This window comes from Pleuronectes platessa, chromosome 6 (assembly GCF_947347685.1).
Source record: "Pleuronectes platessa chromosome 6, fPlePla1.1, whole genome shotgun sequence".
NCBI classification, from domain to species: Eukaryota; Metazoa; Chordata; class Actinopteri; order Pleuronectiformes; family Pleuronectidae; genus Pleuronectes; species Pleuronectes platessa.
The window spans coordinates 4,080,974-4,101,014 of record NC_070631.1 but is presented as its reverse complement, the minus strand read 5'-3'; the positions used below and the strand labels follow the sequence as shown (position 1 = coordinate 4,101,014).

The window sequence follows — 20,041 nt, the reverse complement described above, 5'->3', positions numbered from 1 at the left end:
GGCTGTGAGAACCCTCCCACCTGAACAGACGTCTCAGGAGGAACGCTGTGGACGCTCCTCTGTAGAAAGTTGTGTCTCACGTTACTGTCTTCCTACTGTACAGTTTTCATCATTAAGAAATGTTTGGTTCCCCCCCTCCCCGCCCCCCCGCCCCACCCCATTACATGAAAGTAGAGCCGCCGGTTGTTTAGCCCGATGGCCCTGGTTGTGACCTGGGTTGAGTTATCAGTTACCTTGCTCCAGATGTACCACTGACCCCAGCCCGGGTGTCCTCCTGAGTTCAGCAGGGTATTGTTGCAAGTGGAATAACATCATCCACCTAAAAGCTCACCCTATTTATCATGACCTCTCCCCCCCCCCCCCCCCCCTTTCCTCCCCTCTCTGTGTACCCCAGGCTTGTGCCCCTCTCTACTCTTGGCGGACTGAAAAAGACACCCCCCAATCCGACGCTACAGGAACCTGCTACCTCTCCGTCCACAATTTCACCAAATTCGTGGAGTACGCTCCGTGTCGCACAGGTAACGTGTCCCCTCCTCGAATCGGAGCTTAAACATTGATCATTGATTCCTCTTCCTCTACATGGGAGATCGATGAGGGAACATTTTTAATAATTCATGGGGCATTGCTCCAATCTTTTTTTCTTTCAGAGATCAGTGAAGCTGGGGGACAAGGGTACTGTCAGGGTGGATTCAGTGCCGACTTCACAAAGGTAAACACAATCTTACTGTTTGCAAACAAACAACCTCGGAGCCTATCGGCTATCGTCTGGCAACAAATTAGTCTCTGGGGGCAAAGGACACTATTTTGTGGTTTCTTGTGTTGACAGCAGATATCTGGCTCAGACTCCTTCACTTTTACAGTCGGACTAGGTTCTTTAATCACATTAGTCGAACATTTGTCCTCACAAAACACACACAGTGATACTTTTTGTAGGTGTTCTAGGTCCAAATGACATTAAGGCTAATCTCCATTAGCAGCTCTTTTGCTCACACAAACTTTTTACCTGCAGGCAACCAAACTTAAACAAAAACCAGAAGGATTTCAACCCCCAAAAAACGGGTCCCTCGCACAGAGATTCTTCATATTCACATTAGAATCTGTTTATAGAGATTAATCACAGATACTCAGGACAATATCATCTTTTCTTTTCATTTTAGTAATTTGCTGGATTTCTTTCTTTAATCTTACAGGATGGCAAAGTGGTGTTGGGGGGGCCGGGCAGCTACTTCTGGCAAGGTAAGTCAGACACCGTAGCCGACCTTTGAAAATGAATGTCTATTTTCAAGTCTATTTACACATTCATACGTTCGGTTTCTGTTTTACTTCAGGTCAGGTGATTTCTGCAGCCAAGGAGGACATTATCAAAGCCTACTACCCAGGTTACTTCATGCAGTCCGTGGAGGGTCAGATCCAGACCAAACAGGTCCACTCCGAACATGACGACAGCTACCAGGGTAAGAGATAAATGCACATTCACATTCTCCTCGACGTGTTTGCCGTGCAAGCTGAAGATGACCTCCGTGCTCCTTCTGCTTATTTACAGGCTACTCTGTTGCTGTTGGGGAATTCAGTGGCGATCAAGTGGAAGGTAAGTCCATAAAATATGGAGTTACACAGCAATGCAAATATTACAGTTGGAGTAAACACAAACCCAAGTCATTTGCAGTATTTTACATGATTATTGAGCTGGAAATGTCATCACTACAGGAATTCTGAATTCTGTGCCGTGTGTTTTCCCTCCTAAATCTTTGCTTCGTCTCTCTCTGTGCACTATTCAGATTTTGTGCTGGTGTTCCAAAAGGCCTCATGCTTTATGGTTCGGTAAGAAAGCTCCATCATCACAGTCTTTGGCTTTCGTTTGGGTCCTTTTAGAATGGGAGACCTGGGCTTTAGACTTGGGACCGATGCAGGAAAATAAAAGTTTGAAAGCAGCCCTAGTGGTGTGATCACAGTGGGAATTATTAGTGCAGTGAATTCCATACCAGAGACTGTGCTTATATTAGAACCAATAAAAATATGTTCACCACATGTGGCTGCTGTCTTGCAGGTGTGTATTCTGAACGGTACAGATCTGAAGGCCATGATTAACTACACTGGCGAGCAGGTGAGTCTGAGAACTCCTCCATCTTCACCCCCTTTAGAAATCTCCTTCATGCTTCACTCCCTTTGTGTTTTCTTTGCTCGACTCCTCCTGAGAGCTCTTAATTTGATGAGTCGGTTCAAGCAAAATGAATTTCCTTTGCCTCGCTCTCTGTACTTGACTTCGGTCTCTTTCGTGGTTTGCTGTGAACCTTGGGTTTTTTGGGGGAGAACGTGCAGATGGTAATTTTGTACAAATGAGTCTGGGAGTAGGGAAGCACTGAGCTTGTTTGAACAATCACGATTTACCCAGCTGGATAAATAAAGATCAGGAGTGAATCTGTTGCAGTGCACGCTATCTTCTACAATGTTCTTTACAACGTTCATGACAGAGCTGGAACAGACACAGAACCAAGCTGGGGCCAACCTGTAAAACCCATCAGGTCTTTATGGTTCCTTCCAGCTTTGCTGTATTCTAGTAATGCAGAAAGCACGTCTGAAGATCACAGCACCGTGACTATTCTTTATGATGTTAATACCTTTTCATTTGCTAAGTCAAGGAAACACATTTATTTTCAGATGGGGTCATATTTCGGCTACGCAGTGGCAACGACTGACATCAACAGCGATGGGTGAGTCGCCCCTGGGCCGGTTTTTCTCACCCTCTCTGGGTCTTTCTAAAAACAATGAGTGGACTGAATCCAGATTGGATTCCACCAACAACTCATTACAGCTGGAACCATGTGTCCGATCCTAAATGAGTTGTGGGATCTTCCTCTCTGGTTTCCAGGATGGCTGACCTGCTGGTGGGAGCTCCCATGTTCATGGTGCGGGGCTCTGACGGCCGCCTGGAGGAGATGGGCCGGGTCTATGTCTACCTGCAGCGTGGGCCCCTGAGCCTGGAGCCCCAGCTGCCGCACATCACCGGCACCGAGGCGTTTGGGAGGTTCGGCAGCACCATTGCACCACTGGGAGACCTGAACCAGGATGGTTTCAATGGTAAGGACAACGAGGCCCTGATTGAATTTATGAACAAATCGAGTTAGAATCATGATCCATTTGCTCTTTTATGTAACTTCTTGCATGTGAATCCATTTTTACTGAAAGGAAAAGGTCAGGATATTTTTTTTTTTGTTCAACCTGATTTTGCCATTAGTATTTTTCCACAGGAGAAAGATCTTAACAAAGATCTTTACATCTAAGACATGTGGTAGATCCATGAAATCTAAAGTTAAAAATCGAATACATTTCCTGAACCTTTGTGTTTTTGCAGACATGGCCATTAGCTGTCCGTTTGGAGGGGACGACCGGCGGGGACTGGTCTACATCTTTAACGGATACTCAGAGGACTCAGGGATAAGCCATCTCAGGTGATCGTCGGCCAGTGGGCTGCTGAATGATTCCTGCCAGCTTTGGGTTCGCTCTCAGAGGCGCTAAGGACCTGGATATGAATGGATACCCTGGTGAGGGACTCGAGAAGTTTTTTATGACGATCAAAGACATTTTTTAACCTTTTTTTGTCGGTAAATTTTCTAATTCCTTTCTTTTGTTTCCTCAGATCTCATCGTTGGAGCTTTTGGTGTCGATAAAGCAGTTCTCTATAGGTATGTTGATTGAAATATATACTGTATGTTTATATATATATAGTTTAAACTGTGCTTCCAAACTAGGATCTTAACTTAGCTCAGTTAGACTAGAAACGGGAAAACAGCTAATCTGGTTTTAACAGCACTTCTAAAGTTCATTCTAATTCATATGTGGTATCTATTATTATTATTATGAATCTGTTTAAAAACAGATGTGATGGGGTTCAGGATGAGAGAGCGGCATCAATCTGCTCATCTCCCCCTCAGGAAGGGAATTGACATGCAGGAAATATGGAAATTAACTCTTTGTCCTCCCCGTTACCCACAGATCTCGCCCCATAGTGAACACCAGTGCCTCTCTCACCATCTACCCCACCATGATCAACCCTGAGGAGAAGAACTGCATTGTCACCAGCGGAAACACCAGCGTCCCTGTTTCCTGGTGAGTGGTCGCTACCCACCACTCTGTATTTGTTTTATCCAACTGCAAAAAGATCAGCTTCCCCCCCCCCCCCCACACACCAAATACACAAACACTGCTATCCTGGCAGGAAGCTCCGATAAGGAATTTCCTTTCCATCGGCAGTCACGATATTCATTTGCTCTTATCTGACCTATATTCCAAAAATGTCCTCATATCACAATGTTTCTGTTGAGGCGCAGAGACCTAACCTGCTGAATGGCAGCATTGTGGGCCCCCGTGTCTTTGGCTTCTCCCAAATGTGCACAGTGCTCGATTCCAGAAGAGGGGAGATGAAACAGATGACTGTTGCTCGCTGCTCAACATGGTTGACACTGTGCTCATGTGTCCGCTCCCCCCCCCCCCCCCCCCTTCCCTTCTCCAGATCCTGATCCATAAAGGAAACTCTTGTATACACATGTGTCTTGATTATGCTACGTTGCCTGGTGATGAGGAGTTTTTTTTGGTGTGGGGGGTGCAAGGAGAGCACTGGGGATAATGGGAGGGAGTGTGGGTGGGGAGGGGCGGTAAGGTTTTTTTCGGAGTTGCTTTGAATGAGATATTGTTTGGTGGTGGAACACAGCTGGGAAACATCAGGACACGTAGACTGTGTGAGCGTGCGCACACAGCTGTGCAGAGACAGACCGACACAGGAGTACACAACCTTTTTACAACTACTCAAATGGAGTCCTTGTATTCTTTGTGTCTTTCTGTCTCGTTTTTCCACTTCTCTTCCATTTCCTGGGTTCTTTTCCCCGACACACTCCTGCTTTTGTTTTCCCAACTCTCCCAGTTTCTGCTACTTTACTAGTAAAAGGGACTAAGGGATTGTGGGGGGGGGGGGGGGGGGGGGGGGGGGGGGGGGGGGGGGGGGGGGGGATTGGTTGCAGGATTTTGGACAGTGTTGTGCAGGCTGATGTCATGGGAGCGAGCTACAGGCTTATATAGACAGCCATTGACTGGTCAGCACTGTAACCTGAGTCGTTGCCCAATTTCACCCTTTCTTAACTCTGCTATTCATTTGTGTGCGCCGTGGTCGCGACGGTTTATCTGCCTGCTCGGCGAGAGCACGCAGATGCCAGCGTGTCTCCGAGCATTTGTCATTTTTTTTCTTCATATTAATCATTGTATTCCCATTACGCCCCGTGTCTTGTAACGTGAGCCATGTAAGGAGCTGCCACGAGGGAACTAGAGCAGGAGAGAAAGTGGAGGGGAACAGGCGAGGGCAAGTGAGGTGTCTTCTGTGTGTGCGCTTTTGTTTAAACTGAATCTCTGCCATCGACTAATATGCTTCCCTCATCATGTCCTTGTCCCCTCCGTCCAAAACAGCGTCAACCTGAGTTTCTGCATATCCGCTGATGGGAAGCACCTACCAGACGTTCTAGGTGAGAGCAAGAAGTTTCCTGCATTTGCTCTGTATTACAAGTGAAGAAAACCTGTCAAATAATAGCAACAGCGGTGAAAACACTGGTGATGTTTTTAAATCCACAACGATCTGTAGGTTAAAGTGCTTTGGCAGCTGATGTGAGACTGAGTATCTACTGTGATCCACCTTAAATGATCCAGCTCAGTTTCTTTCTCCATCAACAATCCTCCGTTATCATGTCTGACTCCTTCCTCTGTAACAAACTGTTCCCTGTGTGATTATGTTAAAGTTACACTGCGAGTGCTTCGGGGTATTTATGGGGGTCTTTTTTTCAAGCTGTCATTAGGGTACTCCAGTACATTCATCAGGCCATGAATGCTCATTTGTGTGTGTTATGTGTTCCAGATTTCCAGGTGGAGGTGCAGCTCGACAGTCACAAGCACAAGCAGAAAGGTGGCGTGAAGAGGGCTCTGTTCTTGGATTCCCAGCTGCCCGTGCTCCAGAGAAGTGTGAGGGTCCGCCACGGCGAGCGTGTCTGCAACCACACAAAGATCTACCTAATGGTATGCCCCCTCTCTGGCTTAATAAAAAGCCCCAATGAATGTGATGGTACATTCTGTGACGGAACCTTGATTACAGTCATAATAAAATATAAATGTATGTCTGTGGATGTTGTCCTGGTAGTTTTGCTTTTCTTCAAACCCTGATTTGTGTTTCTTTGGCTGCAGGATGAGAAGGACTTCAGGGATAAGCTCTCCTCCATCTATGTGGCCTTGAACTTCAGCTTGGATCCCAGCGCTGCAGCCGACTCCCGGGGCCTGCGTCCCATCCTCAACTATCAGACCACACACGTCATCGAGCAGAAGGTACATTCCCTTCCATCTTCTAACCAGCACGTTTTAACTGAACCCAGGAGTGATGCACAGAACTTGGATCAGCATATATATATATATACAGTGGAGCAGTGTTCCTCTGATAATGAACATGTGGTTCTTTGATTGCTCAGCCTCACGCTCTCTGAGCCGATGATAAGAATATCCGCCACGTTGAGTAATGGCTTCTCACATCACCTGCCAGCGACTCACCAGCTCTCCCCTGTCCCTGATGAAAGACTCAGTCTGTTCCTTTCTAATCTGCATTCTGAACCACTCCACTGGGACCAGGTCCAGACTGTCTGGAAATCGGTTTCCAAAATGAAAATGTGAGGCATATGTAGAGTGGAGTGTTTCCCCTGTACCAGCCTTCTTTCTGCCTGGCTGCGTGACGGTACATAGGTGAGTCCTTCCAGAGCTGGGGGGGGGGGGGGGGGGGGGATATTTCCGGGTGGGGCACAGCCGGGCTCTTTGCCCATCTGGTTGAGATCTTTTGGCAGTCCGCCGGGGCTCCTCAGGCAGCGAGTGGAGCTGGCTCAACATGTGGGCATCCTTTCAGCTGTGGCACAGCGTGCACCATATGTGAGCTCAGCCTCAGCCACCGGCTCAGAGCATTTGGGAAACGGCAATCGGCAAAGTTTCCCCCCCCTCCCGCCCGTTCTCTCCATCTCCAAACTTCTCTCAATCCTCTTTCTATCTCACTCCTGCTGGATCAGAACTGAACCCGGGCATCGATGCCATTCATAGTATTCACAGCTGTCGGGCCTCCAACAGATGTGGTTTGTTGCCGAACCGGGACCTTGAGATGAGCCTGAGCTAAACCATCAGACTTAAATTGCCCCAGAAAGAGAGCGAGCAGGATCTGGTATGTGTGTGTAAAACAGGAGTGGGAGAAATGACCGGCTGCCAACACATCTCATTAATCTTCCTGTAGAATGTGTGAATGTATCAGAGCATAAACAGACCATTATACCACTGGCCTTGATCAGACGCATGGTGCCCTATTGATTTCCACATATGCTGTGAGAAAATCTGTGGCCGGCCATGTAACATCTCACTGACTCTGCCAAGGTCTCACACTCTCCGAGCTGCAGTGAGAATGAGATATGGTTTATGTGCTCGACACGGCCTCCTTCTCTCTTGATGCATTCCACATGTTCCTATGGAGAGTTATGAGCATCACGACGGCCCATTAATTGCCTCGATTCTCAGATCCTGAAGGAGGAGATGCGTTTGTTGCAGAAAGCAGAAACTGGTCTCAGTCCTTGTCACGTCTTTTGGGAAATTTGAAATGTCTGAAACTGCCTCAAAGGCCCCGTTGTTCTTAAAATAACAACATCCGACCAAATAAGTGTGACTCTGATTAATGGGCCAGTGAACATGTTGATTCCACTGCCTGATGCTTGCCCTCATTTGGTCACATGTCGATATCAGTGGTGATGTTGTTGATCAGCTGTGATGGGCCTGCGCATGTTGTTTTCGTGGCCCGTGCAGGCGCATGGACCCGGGGTGCACATGTGGCCATGTACGCGTGGTGGTTTCAATGGTGTCCATAATTAGAGCCCCTGGATGGTGTAATGACAAGGGGGGGCGCTCGGTTCTCTTTAATCTCCTCCTCCATTTCTATTTATTATCCTCATCGTCGGGAGCATCGTCACACTGTGACAGTCGCAGCGGGATGCAAGCGACCCCCCCCCCCCCTCCGACCGCTCTGCCACACGTTCAGCGGTCGATCCACTTACCCGCCAGTGTTTCTTTTTCTTTCTCGTCTTTCCCTCCACTCTAATCTCTGAGCCTCCACATCTGATTTCCAGGTCAACAGAGATATCCTCTGTCTCAGAAGGTTCCTCTGGGATGCAGCAGGCTTCCCCTTTTCCATATGATCACACGCCGCTGTGGTTTCACTGGGGGGGCGTAGCGTGTGGTGGAAGCGTGGTCTGCCACATGTCACTGTGATGTGGGGCGCCGGTGAGAGCTGGCAGCTTCAGGCTCAACTCAGTGCGTCCTCCAGCGAGGATCCATCATCTCCTGCTCTTCAGCTCGAGTGCGAGCGAGTGTGTTCAGCTGGTTCAGGGTTCAGCGTGTCTGCGTCGGACATGATGACCTCACCGATTCTGTCATCATGTCCCCCCGAGCCATCACATTGTTTTGTTTGACGTGCAGGGGATGATGTGTTGTAAATAAGAGGGAGTGAGGTGCAGGTGTGTGTTGTGGGTGGTTATCAGGAGGCCGGGGGGGTTTGGAATGCATTAGTCATAGAACCACATGTCGCATCTTGCTACACACATCCTGTTGTCACCATTAAACACACATCTGATTTATCTTGTGTGTGTGATCTTCTTCACATGTGAATGGAGGCCCCTCTTAACTGTCCTATCCCCCGATTCCTTCTCCTAGGCTCAGATTCTGTTGGACTGCGGAGAGGACAATATCTGTGTTCCCGACTTGAAGCTGTCAGTTCAAGGGTGAGTCAGTTCACGTCCTTATGGATTCCCTAAAAATCCCAGTGCACGTGATCACGGTGACCTCTTCACCTCTTCCTACACAGATGGGACCGTGGAACTTGCAAAAGCATAAATACATCTGTTTTTGTTGTTCTGTTAGAGAGTGGGGGTGTGTGGGGGGGGGGTTTCCTCTGAAAACAGGACGCAGCTCTGCTCCACAGGTGCCGCGACAAACAGCTAGAGAGGGAAACACACAGAGAGAGAGGAGAAGGGATGGGTTGAGGTCGAGTCCCAGCCTCGCGCTCTGCCCACCACACTTTGATTCAAGCAATCTGTTAGCATTTTTCCTCAAAAATAACAGCCTCCCTGATACTCCCTTCTCTGCTCTGTCATTTCCATCTCAAAATTCCTATATTTATCTGCCATCTGCCCCCATTTCTCTCGATGTTTGTCTGATCCATCACTCGTAGAATAACCTGCTGCGTCTTCCCAGAGACTGGGATCAGTGCAGGTAAAATAAAAAGCTGGAGGTTTTTCCGTCTGCTCTGCAGCAAATTATTAAAGCCTAATAGTTTTTAGGGGAGCTGATGGGATGGGCATGAGTTAATGGAATTTCAGTAAAAAACGTATCCATCATTCCTGCACTGTTGTTTCTTCTATTCCGCTGCCAAAGCACATAACCTTGCAGACCGAGCGTCCCTGTGGGAACCTTTAAGGTTTTGTGGTGTTTTCTAGTTTTCGGCCTCTGTTTGGTTTAACGAGTGCTCTGCCAGTGAGAGAATCAGACGAAGGTTGACTGTCAGACCGGCGGAGGATCAGCCTCAGAAATCCTCCCTCTCTGCACTCTCCTGCTTTGCCTCATGAGCTGTAATTAAAAGCGTGTGTGTGGTTGCTGCACATGGCATTTCCCATTGTTCCGAGCAGAGAGAGGTGCAGGCAGCGAGAGCAGGAGAGAAGAGGGAGGTGTAGTACAGTCCTGTATGACTTCATTCCCACATTGGAAAAAGTTAGAATTTAATTGGGGCAGCTTTGTGAAATGGATCCATTAGATAATTAGCACGGCTCTAAACAAAATAGTTAAAAAAGCCTGAACATTATGAGTTTCATTTACAGTTTATGGCCGACTGCGACTGCCAGCAAACACAAAACACAGAATGTCATTGTTTCCTCATTGTACAGCAGATCCCTTGTTGTTCCTGACACAGTTTAACCTGCTAATCGGCCACATTAGTGATCAGCTCTCTCTCTGTCTGGCTCCTCAGGGACAGGAAGGAAGTCTACCTGGGTGACGACAACTCGCTGACCTTGACCTTTAACGCCAGGAACGAGGGCGAGGGAGGGGCGTACGAGGCCGAGCTGTACGTGGTGCTGCCTCCTGAAGCTGACTACAGCGGAATCGCTCGCAATAATGAGGTGAGCTGCAAACTGCACACAGAGCGAAAAGCTACAACTTCCAGGTCCTATCTTGGGACTTTATGTTTCCCTGAGGTTTTTTTCCACTGCTGTGGTTTGACCCACGTGTTCTCTTGGTTCCCAGAGCCTGACGCAGCTCACCTGCAGCTACCTGACCGAGAACCAGACTCGATACCTCAGCTGCGATTTGGGAAACCCGATGAAGTCTGCTACCAGTGTAAGAACACCACTTCCTCATTGGTATTGTCGTGTGTGACGCTGGATTTTGAATTGATTTGTGGTTCGACGCCCCATCGCGGTTTCCTGCCGTGTTGGAACAAGTCGTGTGTCATCCTCTCGCTGGGAGGGAACAACACAGGAAAAGTCTGTGTGTGTCAGGAAGTGTTGTGACACGAACCACAGACACCATCTGTGCCCTCGGCTCCCCGCAGCGTTTCCCTTTTTAATGACGGAGTCACGAGCTGGCATGTGTTTAATAGGTCTGTAAAGGGAGACTGTCAAAGACGTGTTAACTGGGAGAGACAGACAGATTTATCCCATTAAAAAGAAACTGGTTGTTGTCACATAATCCAGTCAGAATTTAGCATTATTCATCTTAATTGACTTGAAGAGATTTAATTAATTAATTAAATGTAGACAACAAAAATAATAATGCAGAATTTTGGTGCACACCTATTAGGTATTCCATCTATGTCATAAAAATCTTTAACAACCTACATAACCCACTCGAGGAAAGTAAAAAAACGGAAAAGTACTCATGGAAAATAATACTAAGACCTGTTCTTGATGATGACTAATAATGAAGGATTATTAATAATGAAGGTCTGTTCTTTGTCTTTGCAGCTGTGGGCGGGTCTGCGCTTCACGGTGCCGCGGCTGAAGGACACGCACAAGAACGTCCAGTTTGAGCTGCAGATCCGCAGGTACAGCTCCAAGTGAACCACCGGGACACTGGGAGTTAATGGGAAAAACTCGTGGATTCCCATCAAGCTGTCCTGACCTCTCATGGCCTCTCGAAGGTTGTGAGCTAATCAGAATCTCTTTCTCTTTGTTTTCACAGTAAAAATGAGAATAATTCCCACAGTGAGGTTGTACCCTACAAGCTGGAGGTGGTCGTCCAGGCTGAGGTCCTTCTGCAGGGGTGAGCGGAGGCTTCGGATTTCCTCATTTGAACCGAGGGGAACTTCATCGAGTCTCCCAGAGCCACTCGATACATGTTGTCACACCTCCGCTTCTCTTTCTTTCAGGGTGTCTCGACCAGATAAGGTCTTCTTCCCGCCGGCCAACTGGAAGGTGACCAAAAACTACGGGGCGGAGCAGGACGTGGGGCCCGCGATGGAACACATCTATGAGGTAATCAGCCAACGCTGTGCTGAGTCATTGGGTCGGAGCAGATTGTGTTGGGAAGCAGATCATATGTACTGTTCGCAAAGTGACGCAATTCCCAGAGACAGCGGCGAAGGAAAACTAGTCCAGTGTGATTAATTCTCTGGCTGTGTCAAATCCACTTTCCCCCCCGGTGACGATAAGCAGTGCTCTGCTTTAGAACAGCCTATTGGTAGAGTAAAGGGATATGTCAGATTTTAAAGTTTTAGAATGGGGGGGGCGATGTGTGGAAACTGCAGCTCACAGGCCTAACTTTATTTGACCTGTTTCCAATTTTCCAGCTGGTGAACAACGGGCCCAGTCGGATCAGCCACACCCTTCTGGAGCTGCGCTGCCCCCTCAGTGTCCAGGGCCACAACCTCCTCTACCCTCTGGAGTTCTCCACAGAAGGAAACATCAACTGCACCGCCGACAAGAACATGAACCACCTACACCTCAAAGTGAGTAGAGCAAGTTTTCAGACGTTGAACTGCGCAGGATGTGTCGCACACGACCGGGGTCTGGACTTTCTCCAGAGGGGAGTTTCTCTTCAAAACGCTCTCTTGACGTCTGTCTGGAAACTCTGGAGAAGCTCTGGAGGAAGCCCGGCTGCTCTCTGGAGTTTAGTACATTTCTTAAAAAGCAGCTTAATATGCAGATGTGCACAGACGGTCACCTCTCAGGGTCGAAATGAGGCAAAATCTGTCAGTGGAGGCCTCCCACTGATTCCCAGTTGGACGTATGATTAACGGTTCGCTAGCTGCTGGGTCCACACCCACCCTCCTCCTCCTCCTCCCAGCTCCACAGCCCCACCCAGGACACTAACCCTACCACCGCTTTGAAGCTACAGATCTTCCCTTCTGCTCTGCACAGCTTGATGAACACACTTACTGATCTTTGACAACCCGTGATGCGCCTCCCCCCCCCCCCCCCCCCCCCCCCCCCCCCCTTTACACCAAGGGGTATCTTTAGGATTTTGTGGGCAGAGCATCCAGTTGTTTGTGTTTACTTCTGAAGCTTGACAGATGTTGAGCGGGGGGCCGTGAGGGGTCAATCCTTCTTAGCTAATGTTTTTACTTTCCCCTGGTGAATCGCTAAGTACGGCGTATTTCCAAGGGAATCCATGCGTGGCCGAGCTCACATGCTTCTGATTAATGACACAAAAGCCTCAGGGTCACGCTAGCATTAGGTCTTATATTGACAGAGAGGGTGGTGTGCTCCTCTGCCTGGTGTGTGTTGTCCTAATGGCTAACGTGTTTTTTTTTTGCACTCTCTCTTTCTTCTAGCTCCAGCGCACGTCCACAGAAACTCCGATCCTGGCTCTGAAGGCCCCGGAGCACCGCGTGGAGAGGAGGGACGTCCACAGGAACCAGCTCGCCCATCTGACCAACCTGGTGAGATGCTTACAAAAACAATGGTCCCAGTCTATGAATAAAGCGTGAATAAATGGTGTCGGGCCAAAAGGTGAAGACTAATGCAATAGGTGTGTGATTGGTGAGTTGAAAGTGAGGGAATAAGGAGCTTGAGTTTACACGTTAGGGGGTGAATGCTGTTATCCTGTTAAAACCACTTACACAGCAGATGGAGAGTCGGGAGTTAAACGATTTTAATGCAGTTCCTTAAATCTGTAAATCTGGACCTGACATTAACCCTGCACTTCCATGAGGCCCCTGGGATTGGCTAATTAGGTTATGATGTCATTAAAAGGGAGGGGGTCAAAGGGCACACAGGCCTTGTCCCTTTGTGGTGATTAACATTAAAGAGCCTTTAGTAGTGGTGGAGGGGAGGAGAGGCTGAGGAGACGTTGGACATGCAAGGGGATTTTTTTGTCCGTGACGCTCTGCTAGCTCCACAAACTGCTCCCTTAATTTTTTGGCCCTGGGTGTTGTGGGGGGCCCCCGGAGCCCACGCACACTGGGGCCATTGATCCACCCACCTGCACGTCGCTGCTGCCTCGGCCTCGGCCTGTGGATACCTGCCTCCGCCAATGGAGTCTTTGTCCGAGCGCCCGTCGCTCCTAACCGCGCTCGTTTGTCAAGCATGTCCACTGGCACGTTAGCATGAAGGAGCTCTTTCTCCTGCGTCCCCTGTGTCTGCACTTTTTGTTTTCTACGCTCAACAGGACAAGACATCCCCCCCCCCCCCCCCCCCGGTCTGAGTGTCTCCTGATTAAAGTGTGTTAGTGATTTGCAATGCTTGGGTGACGCGGCCGGCCTATAGGTCATAGTATGAGAACTCAAATGACCTGCTCAGGCTTTGAAGAGCTTAGCTGTGCAGGGAGAACAAAGAAGTGACTATGATGGACACTCACATGGACAAAGTGATCACTACTTTTCAATTGCTGTTATTTTGAAATACTTCTGGCCATTGCTGTTTTAGAGCAGGTGATGTATTCGTTAGTGCTACGTGATTAAAGCTTTGTTAACTGTAAGTACTGCAAAGTTTCAGGGCTGTGAAAAATATCGTCTCGCAGGTGTTTGTCCTGCAGCGCGACACATGTCTTGTTTTTATCTGGTTCATTCATCCGGACCATGTGATCGACCACCTGCAGTAAAACCTGTTCATTAGCAAATGATTAACACATGTAACTGAAGCCGTGACAATTTATTAGAAAGTGTGAAACCCTCAAGTATTTATGAAGGGATTATCCAACATGTATGACTGCATTATTACAAGATACAAAGGATTAACAGCAGTAAAAAAGATTTATAATGCATTAGTTAATCTGTATTCTTCCTTTATAATTCCATGCGCTACAACTATAACCTCTTAATAAAGGATATCCTATCAGACACTGGTACCATATATTTGTGATAGTAAATATATTTCCTGTTACTTTTTAGGTCCAAATTCTAAAATGACGTAAATATACAAAGTAATAACTTTGTGGCTTGTGTGACAGAATGCTTTTCTATCAGCTTCTTCACATGTGAACCTACACAGACTGTGTGTGCGAGCAGCAGCTGTGTCGTCAGGCCAGACTGGGATTTTATGTAATTGTGGGAACAGTTTCCACCACCACCCCCCCCCCCCCCCCCCCCCCCCACACCCCCCAGCTGCAGATCTTGACCACGTAATTCCACCAGGGAGGATATGTGGGTCTTAGGTCTAAAGCATCTTTGGCACTGGACCACGTTCATGTCATTTCCACAGAAACCTCTGTGGCCCCCCCGGCCCTGGGGCATGGAGGAGGTCCACCAGGAAGAAGTGGACTGATATGCTCCCTGACTGTCTGAATACCCTCATTAAGTCCGTCTAAGACTCCGCCTGGAGGAGCTGGGAGGAGCTGGGAGGGCACTCTCCCCTCTCCTCCTTTCTCCTCCCCTCTCCTCTCCTCCTGTGTCTGCCCAACTCGGGGTAATAAGTAAACTAATGCACTCCCGCAGGAAACCCGCTGAAACCTCTCGGTGTGTGGGGGTGGTCTGGCCACAGCCCCGGCTCTGCAGCACAATGTGTGTGCACGTTTTAAAAACCTTTTAAACCCAACCAAGCTGCATTACGAGCACCTAATTAAGATTGTGTATTCTGCAGTCTTGAGAAAAAACGGGCTGGTTTTAGTGGTTGGACAATAATGTGGAGAGTGGTGCATGTTGCATTTTTACAGTCTCATGACATTCCTTCAATCTAATTCGAAGCAGGCGTGGAAAAGGGATCATAACATTGGACTCTTTGTTATATTTATTCGACCTGCAGCATTAACAGGGGCTGTTATTTGTCCCTCAAGTCTGCACTCAGACAGTTTTCTCTTGTGTTTCACCGACGTTTAATTCCTTTTTTGGACATTATCTTTGCAGAAGAATTCCTTAAAACACATTTCATTTACACTGTCCTAATGTCTTTGTTTCCATAGTCGTGCTCTAATGTGGAGTGCTGGTCGCTCCAGTGCAAAGTGGGTCTTCTGGAGAAAGGGACCACTGCCATCGTCAAAGTGCGCTCCCGCGTCTGGGCCGAGACCTTCATGGAGGTTTGTGGGAGACGACTCTTTTGTTACACACTCACGAGACATGTTCTGTTCATTAACACACAGTCACGGCAGAGGGAACCACCGCAGACTGTAGATCAGTGTATTTTTTGGAAGTGAAAACCCATTTTTCATTAGAGCATCAAAAACATTGAGAGTTAAAACCACTGATGTGCTGCTAGAAGAGACAAATGGCTGCAGCAGTCTGTCTCACACACTGGGTTTGTGTTGACGGGGAATCTGCATCAGGCCTGAATCAGTTTGCAGACGCTGCCAGTTTCGCCTGCTCTCCCATGTTCTTCTTAACAAATGGGATGACAGTTGCTAACTGAGCGTGATGATCGCTCCAGACCGGCTGGGCAGACTGTAGTTTCTATCAGTTGACATCACCGCCTGCCTGCCATGTCTCAGCTACACACACATTATTTACCACCATGCATCCGCTAACACAAGGCATATGTGTGAAAGTATTGAAAATTCATTATCTGGTCGTCCCGGCTGCTCATGGGATCGGAATGCTGAGAGGATTTTCTTTCTCTGCTGGATGCATCCGGTCTCTGGCGCCATCTAGTGCACATGCATGAGTTTTGAACATGATGAAGTAACAGTTGACATTTCGTCCTTTCAGAGGCCTTACAAGCAGTATGTGCTGGAGTGCCTGGCCAGGTACAGTGTGGAGAAGATGCCCTACGCCATCCTCCCCAAACATGCACCCAGTGGACACAAGAAGGTACGAAACATGTTGATTCATTCTATTGAGGTGTTATTACTATTTTAAAGTGAGTTATTGACAACCTGCGCCCTCCTCCCCAGGTGGTGACCCCCATCGTGTGGAACAAGCCGGACATCGAGAACTCAGTTCCTCTGTGGATCATCATCTTGGCCATTCTGGCTGGTTTGCTGCTTCTGGCGTTACTCATCTACGTTCTTTACAAGGTCGGTGCTGCCGAGAAACACAAGATGCTCTATCAGTTTTTATTACCTCTAGACTAGAGCGTTATATAGAGCGTTTTGTGAAAGGTCTAGAAAGTTTAACAAGCCCAAAGTTCTTCTGCATCACTGGGGCCAATGCATTGCCCCTAACAGAGCCAGTTACAGCGAGAGTAGTTGCTGACATTTTTCTATGGACACTGGGATTGGTTGATCAATCAGAGAAGAATGGGCTTAATTGGGAGGGGGCGGGGAAGTGTTTCAGACAGAGGCTGATAAGAGGAGCTGCAGCAATGGACAGTCTGAGGAAAGTGATGTGTTTTCTGGACATTAGAGCGTTTAAACCTTTACAAGTAATAACCCAGATTCAAATGATGAACCTGTATATGAACATACTATGCATAATTCAAGATATGGTCATCCTATATACTCAAGGTTCTGTGCATGTTTACATTTCCTGGCTTTCTTAAAACATCGCCCTCTCTTTTGTTTTGCAGTTTGGCTTCTTCAAGCGATCTCTACCTTACGGCACGGCCATGGAGAAAGCACAGCTGAAGCCACAGGCCGCCTCCGAGGCCTAGAAGACTCCCCAGACTCAGCAGAACCACAGAACCTGGCCATGTGATTGCAACAGACAGACACGATGGAACGTGTAGAGTGGATCAGGAAGCAGACCACTGGAGCTCCACTGTGCTGCGCTAGAAAAAAAGACAAAAAACGAAATCCAAAGATCTTCAAACCAAATGAATGTTTTTTTTTAAGTTATGTTCGATGGCAGGTTGGGATTGTTACCAAATAGGACTTGTCCTCAGTTCCTCGAGGCGAACATGAGAACATCAGGCTGCAGATGCAACGAGATAGTTTCCTTTTTTGTGGGCTCTTGTGACAGAGAGTTCAGTGATTCCTGTTAAACTGCTTTATTTTGGTGCTAAGGATGTGACGTGTTCACCGCCTCTGACAGGAAATGTCCTTGTGTAGCTTGTGGCAGCCAGGAGCTGTGAATGACTCCGCCTGCTGAGGCCTGACAGGATTCTTCTGATACGTCCAGATCATAAACACATTCTTCTTTATTGGCAGAAGATCATGAAAATAGGATTCAGGCAAATGCAATACTTCAAACCCAAATGTCGAAAAAGCAAATCTGTCCGATAGCTTTGTTGAAAGATTATTTTTTAGATAATATAAATCCTGACCTGTCTGAGACGTTCCCCTGGTTCCAGTGCCGGGTCCGGCTCCAGCAGCTCGCAGCCCGGAACTGGGAAAGCGGGTATTGAAAATGGATGAAATGATCTCTCTCTGCCTCAGGATGGTGGACAGCGCAGGGTTGAGTTGGGTTTTTTTTTGCACTCAAAGGAAATCTACTGATATATTTCCAGAAAAACACACCAGAGACTCACTGATTGACCTTCCTTTGAGTTCTGACTCCTACTGATCACTTTGTATGAAGCCTGTTTGTCGTCGCTCAGAGTTACCAGTGCTGGTCCTCGTTGTTGTGTAGTCCACTGGGATGGGACTGGAACCACCACGGACCTGTGGCACCTCGCGTTAGGCTTGAAGCAGTTCGGTGCTTCTGGCAAAAACTATTTGCCAAAGAATACATTTTTCTTTGCTGCCTTCACTCCTGCTCGGTTTGGGTTAAGCTCATACAGCGGGGGGGGGGGGAGTCGTAAACGATGACTTGATCCAAAGACGTGACAATCAGCAGCGTTGTAGCCTCGACAGATCACAGCAGGATCGTCGCTCTGTGCGTGTGTGTGTGTGTTTGTGTGTGTGCGACTGTGAGTTACTGTATTTGTGATTTGTCTCTTTGAGTAACAGCTGCCCCCTGGTGGTTAGGAAGAGAAGCGGCTCGAGTCTCCCCACAAACCAAGCGACTACAGGGACTGAACATTTCAATGCTTTGTGTTGGTGTCTTGTATTTGTCCTGTACATAGATGTTACGTGCCTTAAATGTAAATATTAAGCGTCTGTGGGTGAGAGTTAGCGTTTTGCGTTGCATTTGTGTGAATGGTGTATTTATGAATGTTTGTTTCCTGTATGAGTCGGTTAAACCTTTCCCACTGCCTGGGCCTGTTTATCCCTACCGCCCATTGTAGCTTGAGTTCATCCAGGTTAAGTATATTGAACAGTGATACTTACACTACACATCCAGGAGAATGACTTTTGATCAAATAAATGAAAGTCAAACCTTTTGACCTGACTTGTTTAACAGTGCAACATGAATTTGAATCATTTATAACCTCACAGTAAATAAATAACTCACAATAAGGCTGCCGTCCAGATGTTAGCATCCTCTTCTGGATGTGTTGCTCCTCTCACAAAGGGATAACAGCTCGGCACTGGGAACTCTCTGTTGTCTGGAAGTGCAATATTTATATTCACTCTTTTTTTTATTTTTAATATTACAGTGCTTTCTTTTGTTTTATGTTCTTGTTGTGGACTGACTTGTTAAAAACCAGAACGTTGTGTGTTCAATCATGTGATAAGCACATCGAAGTGTCTGGTTTTTCACTTTCACTTGCTTTTCTCACTACGAGATGTATTCACCACTCGCTGGACCACCTTCCAGATTTTCCTTTTTTTTAAGAACCACCTCCAGGACATATCTGAGTTGAACTTGGACATGTGTGACACACTTTGGTAATTTATGTGCTCTGCTGTTGCACCTGTCCAAACACCCCCCATTACTCCAACCATGTGTTTTACATTTTGTTTGCCTCATTACACTTTTATCAGCTGGGCCATGAAATCCCCATTTGATAATTGATTTAAATCCTTTAAGTACGTGAGATTTTCTTTTCTGAACAGGTCGACTCATTATTTATAATGACAGGGGATCGTTTCCCCACGTCCTCCACGGTGACATCAGGAGAAGGCACTGTGTGTGTGTTTTGTTTTTTTTATTCCTTTCTGTTTTTCAATTTTCTCTCTCCGGGACTTTCAAAAAAAGAAGCTGTACATATTTAAGACGAGGAGAGTAATGAATTCAATTGATAACTGATTTGTTGTGAATTTTTCTCACCCCATATTGGGGGGAACATTTCTGTCGGGTGGGGAGGACGGGGACGAGACGGGGGGGTATTTGAAGATCAATTTTTCCATGTTACAGTTTTTACTTTAAATAAAAAAAAACATTTCTCTTTTTAAGGAAACTCTTGTGCTTTCATTGAATACACACTTGGCTGAGAAAATAATTTATTTAGAAAACAACATTGTATGAAATTATGTGCAAAAAATCCTGATACAACAGTTTAATGTGAAAATACAAGAGCTGACCTGAAGTGATTAGTGGTGAAGAAGATGTGCAGCATTGTGAGTCTGTTGTTGAGCCACCGGTGTGGTTGTGGACGGCAAGATCCAAATTTCACATAAATGAATTTTGACACCGAAGACGAACATATTTGTCAAAACTGTAATTGTTGTAACATTTTGTGTGTGAAGGGAGGGGGGGGGGGGGGGGGGTTTCCACAATGACATATACACTAGACATATTTACAGGCTGTGGGACTTATTGAATAATAGTGCCGTGAAAGTCCAGTGGGTGGTTCAGGATTAGAGGTCATCA

The 20,041-nt window shown here is 47.2% G+C and overlaps 1 protein-coding gene across 1 annotated transcript in view; it reads left to right on the top strand.

The window, feature by feature from the left end:
- The window catches only part of itga5 (integrin, alpha 5 (fibronectin receptor, alpha polypeptide)), a gene marked incomplete in the record, with an annotated part of 22,716 nt that extends 3,148 nt beyond the window's left edge, over nt 1-19,568 (top strand). The window contains 29 exon segments of the mRNA XM_053424519.1: nt 395-518; nt 648-709; nt 1,191-1,236; nt 1,329-1,454; nt 1,544-1,592; nt 1,779-1,821; nt 2,048-2,104; nt 2,659-2,711; nt 2,870-3,078; nt 3,353-3,421; nt 3,424-3,471; nt 3,474-3,542; nt 3,638-3,683; nt 3,994-4,107; nt 5,455-5,510; nt 5,897-6,054; nt 6,220-6,357; nt 8,761-8,828; nt 10,070-10,220; nt 10,345-10,437; nt 11,064-11,143; nt 11,281-11,361; nt 11,468-11,573; nt 11,888-12,046; nt 12,872-12,979; nt 15,436-15,549; nt 16,175-16,276; nt 16,360-16,482; nt 16,974-19,568. Of these exon segments, the coding sequence (XP_053280494.1) occupies nt 395-518; nt 648-709; nt 1,191-1,236; nt 1,329-1,454; nt 1,544-1,592; nt 1,779-1,821; nt 2,048-2,104; nt 2,659-2,711; nt 2,870-3,078; nt 3,353-3,421; nt 3,424-3,471; nt 3,474-3,542; nt 3,638-3,683; nt 3,994-4,107; nt 5,455-5,510; nt 5,897-6,054; nt 6,220-6,357; nt 8,761-8,828; nt 10,070-10,220; nt 10,345-10,437; nt 11,064-11,143; nt 11,281-11,361; nt 11,468-11,573; nt 11,888-12,046; nt 12,872-12,979; nt 15,436-15,549; nt 16,175-16,276; nt 16,360-16,482; nt 16,974-17,057 (2,736 nt within the window).
- Between the last annotated feature and the right edge of the window lie 473 nt (nt 19,569-20,041).